At 49.7% G+C, this 6,103-nt stretch overlaps 1 protein-coding gene across 1 annotated transcript in view; it reads left to right on the top strand.

The window, feature by feature from the left end:
- Window positions 1–855: 855 nt before the first annotated feature.
- The window catches only part of PPP2R5D (protein phosphatase 2 regulatory subunit B'delta), a 22,863-nt gene continuing 17,615 nt past the window's right edge, over window positions 856–6,103 (top strand). Inside the window, exons 1-7 of the mRNA XM_035897058.1 lie at window positions 856–1,009; window positions 1,392–1,502; window positions 3,313–3,405; window positions 3,886–4,016; window positions 4,415–4,474; window positions 5,138–5,246; window positions 5,330–5,349. Coding sequence (XP_035752951.1) covers window positions 941–1,009; window positions 1,392–1,502; window positions 3,313–3,405; window positions 3,886–4,016; window positions 4,415–4,474; window positions 5,138–5,246; window positions 5,330–5,349 — 593 coding nt within the window. The 5' untranslated portion in view covers window positions 856–940. The remainder of the gene's footprint in view (window positions 1,010–1,391; window positions 1,503–3,312; window positions 3,406–3,885; window positions 4,017–4,414; window positions 4,475–5,137; window positions 5,247–5,329; window positions 5,350–6,103) is intronic.

The following is a 6,103-nucleotide window of genomic DNA, read 5'->3' as shown; positions in this document are numbered from 1 at the left end:
GGCCAATGGCATCCTGGCATGTATAAGGAATAGTGTGGCCAGCAGGAGTAGGGAAGTGATCATGTCCCTGTACTTGGCGCTGGTGAGCCCACACCTCGAATACTGTGTTCAGTTTTGGGCCCCTCACTACAGGAAAGACGTTGCATTGCTGGAACATGTCCAGAGGAGAGCCACAAAGCTGGTGAGGGGTCTGGAGCACAAGTCTTACAAGGAGCAGCTGAGGGAACTGGGGTTGTTTAGCCTGGAGAAGAGGAGGCTGAGGGGAGACCTTATCGCCTTCTACAACTACCTGAAAGGAGGCTGTAGTGAGGTGGGGGTCAGTCTCTTCTCCCAGGTAACGGGCTATAGGACGAGGGGAAATGGCGATAGGACGAGGGTAAATGATCTGAAGTTATGCCAGGGCAGGTTTAGGTTAGACATTAGGGAAAATTTTTTCACTGAAAGGGTTGTCAAGGATTGTAACGGGCTGCCCAGGGAAGTAGTTGAGTCCCCATCCCTGGAGGTATTTAAAAGACAGGTAGACAAGTGCTTAGAGACATGGTTTAGTGGTGGGATGGCAGTGTTAGGTTAACAGTTGGACTTGATGATCTTGAAGGTCTTTTCCAACCTAAATGATTCTATGATTCTAGGATTCTATGATCTTCGTAGCAGGGATAACATTGCCTTTCCCTCTTCCCCTACCAGCTCAGGGCAGACTGTCATGGGGGAGGGGGAATGCAGGACAGGGAGCAAACCATACTGATACCTGGGCAGACCAGGAAGATGTTCTGCCTATCTCCAAGGACAGACATCCCTGCTTTCTCTAACAGATGCTCCTCCACATGAACGAGAAGAACTTTTCATCCAGAAGCTGCGGCAGTGCTGTGTGCTTTTTGATTTCATCTCTGACCCCCTCAGTGACCTGAAGTTCAAGGAGGTGAAGCGAGCAGGTCTCAACGAGATGGTGGAATACATCACACACAACCGTGATGTTGTCACTGAAGCCATCTATCCTGAAGCTGTTATCATGGTAGGGCATGGGGCTAGTACATGCTTGTGTGCCAAAGAAATAGGCAGAAGCATGGTGGGGAGGTGAGGGTACGGATTTGACAGAGAGGATTGTGACCCCAGTCCTACCCATTCCTTATTATCTGCCCACCCCCCAGAAAGAGAAGAAAGGGTGGGGGTGACAGTGCCTGGTGTCGGGAGAGGTGGAAGTTCTTCTCTCTGGCAGAGACTGCACTTGTGGAGTTCATATGCAGACTGTAGCTGTACAGCCTCTAGGAAGGGATCTGTTTGTGGGCACAGCTATGGAAAATCACAATGTGTTGCTCTTCAGTGAAGGATTTGCTACGGGGAGGACCATCATGAGGTGCAGGGATGTCATTCATACACCTTTTTGCTCACCTCAGTTTTCAGTGAACCTCTTCCGGACACTCCCACCATCATCCAATCCCACGGGCGCAGAGTTTGACCCTGAGGAAGATGAGCCTACATTAGAGGCTGCCTGGCCACACCTTCAGGTGAGGAGAAGGAGGGGATATAGATCTGGCGAGTTTATCTCCGGGAAGTCTACAGTCCATCTAGTGCTGGAGCCTGCCAGCCTGCTGCTGGCTGCTTCCCCAGCCTGCAAGGGTTGCCGGTGTGGGGACAAGGAGAGACCAGGCCTGCCACCTATGGGCCAGAGGTGGCTTGCAGGCAGCAGGGGTGTCCTGGAAACAGGCTCATGGCTGTGTGCAACAGTCACCTGCGGATGGCTGTAGTCCCACGTGTCCCTGAGGTAGGCTGGGAGTGAACACTTTACTGGGAGTGAGGGAATTGTGCCTTATTGCTTATGTAAGCAGTAATTCCCAGCAGTGTTAATGTCCCCTGCAGAGGCTCAAGACCTCTCATCGTCTGGGCTTCAGCAGCATTGGAGACAGCATCTCTGTCTCCTTCAGCACTCCTCTCCTTGCCCAGCTCCCGAGGAGGCACATGGAGGAAGAGGACTGCTTGTTGCCAAAGGAAAGCCTGTGCTGGCATCTGCTAATATGTCTCCTATATGCTGGATATAATTCACTTGCATTAACTGGGAGCAAACGTTTGACCAGAAACGATAGGGAAGCGGAGGGGAGGAAGAGGGGAAGGGAGCCAAGGATCTTTTCATTAGGCTGTGTGTCCTGGGAAACAGACTTTAAGACAAGCTAGGTGAAAAGGGTTATGAAAGCAACAGGGAGCATGGTTTAGCAGAGCTCAGCAGTGGAAGTCAGGAGGTAAGCTTATGGGGGTCTCCCCAGGCACTTGCACAGGGATGTGTTGTCAAGCAGACAAAGGCAGAGCAAGAGCCAGGCGGTGTAGAATGAGGCAGAAAATACAGAGAGGAAATAAGGTGCAGTTCTGCAGCAGTTAATCACTTCTCACTGCTGCAGTTGATGTAAGGATGTGAGTGTTGATAGAAATGGCACGCACTCAGCACCAGAGTGATATGAATGCTAGGAAACATTTGTTTCTCAGAGTTAAGTCAACAGCAGCCAGCATTTGTGGCAAGTGTGTGCTGAGTCTTTTGGTCATCAACTCAGTTTTTTCTGTGCTGCTGTCCTTGGCAGTTGGGCCTTTCCTGTGGATGGGTGGCCCCGTAGCTCCTTCAACTCCAGAGTCAGACGTTTGGGATGCAGGTCTCTTGTTTGGCCTAGTGACCCCTCAGAAGCACTAGGCAGGGTCAGCCCTGGAATGGACTCATCCCTCTAGGAGGACAGCAGGACAAGGAGGTGCTGTTTCAGCACCAACAGTCGCCTTAAAGCAAGCTGCCCTTTGCTGTCCAAGTGCGACACAGCATGCAGCTTGCATGGCTTAGTAGGGCCAAGCCAATCTGGAGTCAGTCCCCAGGAGGCTGAGGACACAATGTGTTTTCCTGGGGTCCATTTAGTTTCTTTGCTTTTCTGTTCTTCCTTGGTGCATCGCAAGGGATTGCAATGAGGCCTGAGCCTTTGCCATCTCCTTTTGAGGTTTCTGTTCTCTGTAGAGATGTGGGCTGAAAGTGGGAGAAGAGTTTCCCAGGCCTACTGTCTTCATCTGAGTAAGTGGCTGTTGTCTTTGGTGAGATCTGAGGTGATGAGATCTCACGCAGACTTGGGCAGTTATGTGCCACCAGCCCCCTGCCCATCAGAGCGAGGGCAGCTGAGTTGACGCCACTGGGTGGGGAAACACAGGTCCCTGCATTTTCTATGCCCCCATTCAGGATTCCCAGCCTTTCCCTGAATCCTTAAGCAGAAGGAAAACATTTAAAATCTGAAATAAACACTGGTAAGAGGACAGGGTTGGAGTTCTAAGTGGTCTCTCCTTCTCCCTCCATAGCTGGTGTATGAGTTCTTCCTCCGGTTCCTGGAATCGCCCGACTTTCAACCAAACGTAGCCAAGAAATACATTGACCAGAAGTTTGTACTATCTGTAAGTAACCATTGCCCCTGCCACTGTGCACCAACTTTATGAAGGACAGATTCTGGTCGAGGTGTCATGCAAACAGTCCAGCTTTGTCAGCAGATGCTTGATGATGTGGGTTTTCTTTTTTACTTAGCCTAGTCTTGAATAAGCAGCCAGAATTTTCTGTGCCAGGCAAGAGTGTGTGCGAGCTGTAGTCCCTGGAATTCATCAGTCTTCATACAAGTGGAGAGGGTCACTGGGGGCCTGGCAGGGGGAATCCGGGGACACACAACTTTGTAAAGTGTGCAGGCCATCACTGTGCTTCTGAAGATGAAAGAAGTGCTGATGGTTCCAGCCTGTGATTAGGAAGCTGCATGTTTCAGGGTGCTGAAGGCATCACTCAACTGAAAGGGCCATTTTTGCTGAGCAGGAGCAGTGCCCAGTGTTGCTGGTAGCTTTGTCCAGACAGGCAGTGTGCAGACACTGACTGAATTTCTCTCCCCACAGCTGCTGGATCTCTTTGACAGTGAAGACCCCAGAGAACGAGACTTCCTAAAGACTATTCTGCACAGGATCTACGGGAAGTTCCTGGGTCTGCGAGCATATGTGAGGCGGCAGATCAACAATATATTTTACAGGTGAGATGTTTCTTAATGCTACTGGCCTAGTGAGTGAGTGGGACAATCCACTGGAATAATTTTGGGGTACTAGGCTGTGATTCTCTCTGATCCAGACTGTTATTAGCTTAGTCACTCAGTTATGTCACACTACTTTGGTAGGGGTAGCATTCACCTGTCCCTAAGAGCAGTGAGGATGTGATAGCACTGTCTTCAACACACATAGCAAATGTTGGGATCTGTGAGCTTTAGCTGATCTGGGGGCCATGAATTTATTTGCTTCTGTCTCTTATACCTTGCCCTATTGTCTTGGAGTTCTGTTATTTGCTAGGACACTTCCCATCTCCAGTGTTTTTCCTTCCTTTTGCTTATCAAACTGTACCCAGCATTTGGCAATGACTTCTCATTCTTCTCTTTAGGTTCATCTATGAAACAGAGCACCACAATGGGATTGCAGAGCTGCTGGAGATCCTGGGAAGGTAAGGGCACTTTTAGAAGCGAGACCTCCCAGCCCAGTGTGTTGTATGAACTGGCAGTGCCTTCCTTCAGCAGTTCTTGGAGGAGCCACCTCTTCCAGAGGGTCTCAGTCAGCTGAAGCACACAGGGAAAGTACTCTGATAGATGCAGTGGTAGCTTTCTCCTCCCCAGATTTGTCTCCTGTTTTTTTGAGTTTGATTCCAGTCACACTTGCTGTCTTGCCTCAGCAGGCAGTAAAAGAGAAGAGTTCCTCACAGCCCTGAGAAGCCTTAGCAGTGGGTAGCCTTCTTCACGGTCTCAACTGTCCTCCTGTTTGCAGCCCCCTCTTATGCCACCATCTGCCTGTTCTGTAAAGTACCAGCCTTGAGGACTCGGCTGCCTCTGTGCTGGCCTCCCCAGAGGTTCTGCTTAAGTGTGTGTGGGCTCAGTCTGGCGCAGGACAAAGCAGAGCCCAGGCCCCATCAGAGGCGTTTCCCTGCTGTGCCTGCTGTGGAAACACTCGCTGACCATGGTATACAGGTTGGGCCCCAGTGACCACCACACTTCTAGTGGGTGCTTTCTCAAATGACTAATGAGAGCTAGGGCAAGCCACTGATTCTTTTGAGGTGAGAGATACTGTATTTCTGCTGGGTAAAGATGTTAACGAGACTCTTGTTTCTTCTCAGCATAATCAATGGGTTTGCTTTACCTCTGAAGGAAGAGCACAAGATGTTCCTCATCAGAGTCTTGTTACCACTGCACAAGGTGAAGTCTCTCAGTGTCTACCACCCACAGGTGAGAATTGCTTCAAGTTCCGAGGGCAGAACGTGATTCTTGCAAAAGCCGTTGTTCAGGCTTGCTTATAGTTACTCACCAGGTTGCATTACTGTGTTGTACAAAATTCTTGCTGTGATGTGTTCTGGGCTTAGCACTAGTACCTTACTGCGGTGGTTTGTCCCAGCCTTGCGGTGCCTGAGCCTGTACGTATAAGTGTGTGCATTTTGCCACTGGCTGATAGGAGGGTATCCTACCATTTCCTGTTGACATAATGCTGTGGCCTGCTTTGCTTTTCGGTGCTGGAAGTTTGTGCAATATTGGGGCTCTGCTGAAACCAGAGAGGTAAAATTTCAAGCTACAGTCATCAGCTTGTGCGTGTGGTGTGTCAGCTGTTAGTCACCACTTAGATATGCAGAGAAATCAGTGTGCTGGGCTGGTATAGAGATTAATTTCTTGCAATTTAAAATACATAATAGAAGAGGAGAGAAGATCACGACAGGCTAGGAAGTGAAAAAGTACGGGTACTGAACAGTGATGTCTTGTTCTCCCAGCCTTGTTTTCATGGGGCAGGGCTTTGTGGTAGTCAGGTTTGTTCCTTCCCGTGTGTGCAGCTGTGTTTGCATTGGAATGTATTATCTGCAGACTGCTCTAGGTGGCTCAAGTTTTATCCTTTGTGCTGCACAAATGTCCTGAGCTCAGGCCCTGCGTGCTTGGTCTTAGAGCCTTCACTTGCCATCAGAACTGGGTTCATTTGGAGCTGCAACTCGTCACACACACTATGGAGGGCATACTGTATTTTCCAGCCTAGGGTGGTGGTGGCACTTTAATCTCAGGTACACTCAAGGAACCTCTAATCTTGCCTTTTTTTTCCCTAC

This window comes from Egretta garzetta, unplaced genomic scaffold (genome assembly GCF_000687185.1).
Source record: "Egretta garzetta isolate BGI_Z169 unplaced genomic scaffold, ASM68718v1 scaffold17, whole genome shotgun sequence".
NCBI lineage: Eukaryota > Metazoa > Chordata > Aves > Pelecaniformes > Ardeidae > Egretta > Egretta garzetta.
This window is presented reverse-complemented; position numbering and strand designations above follow the sequence as displayed.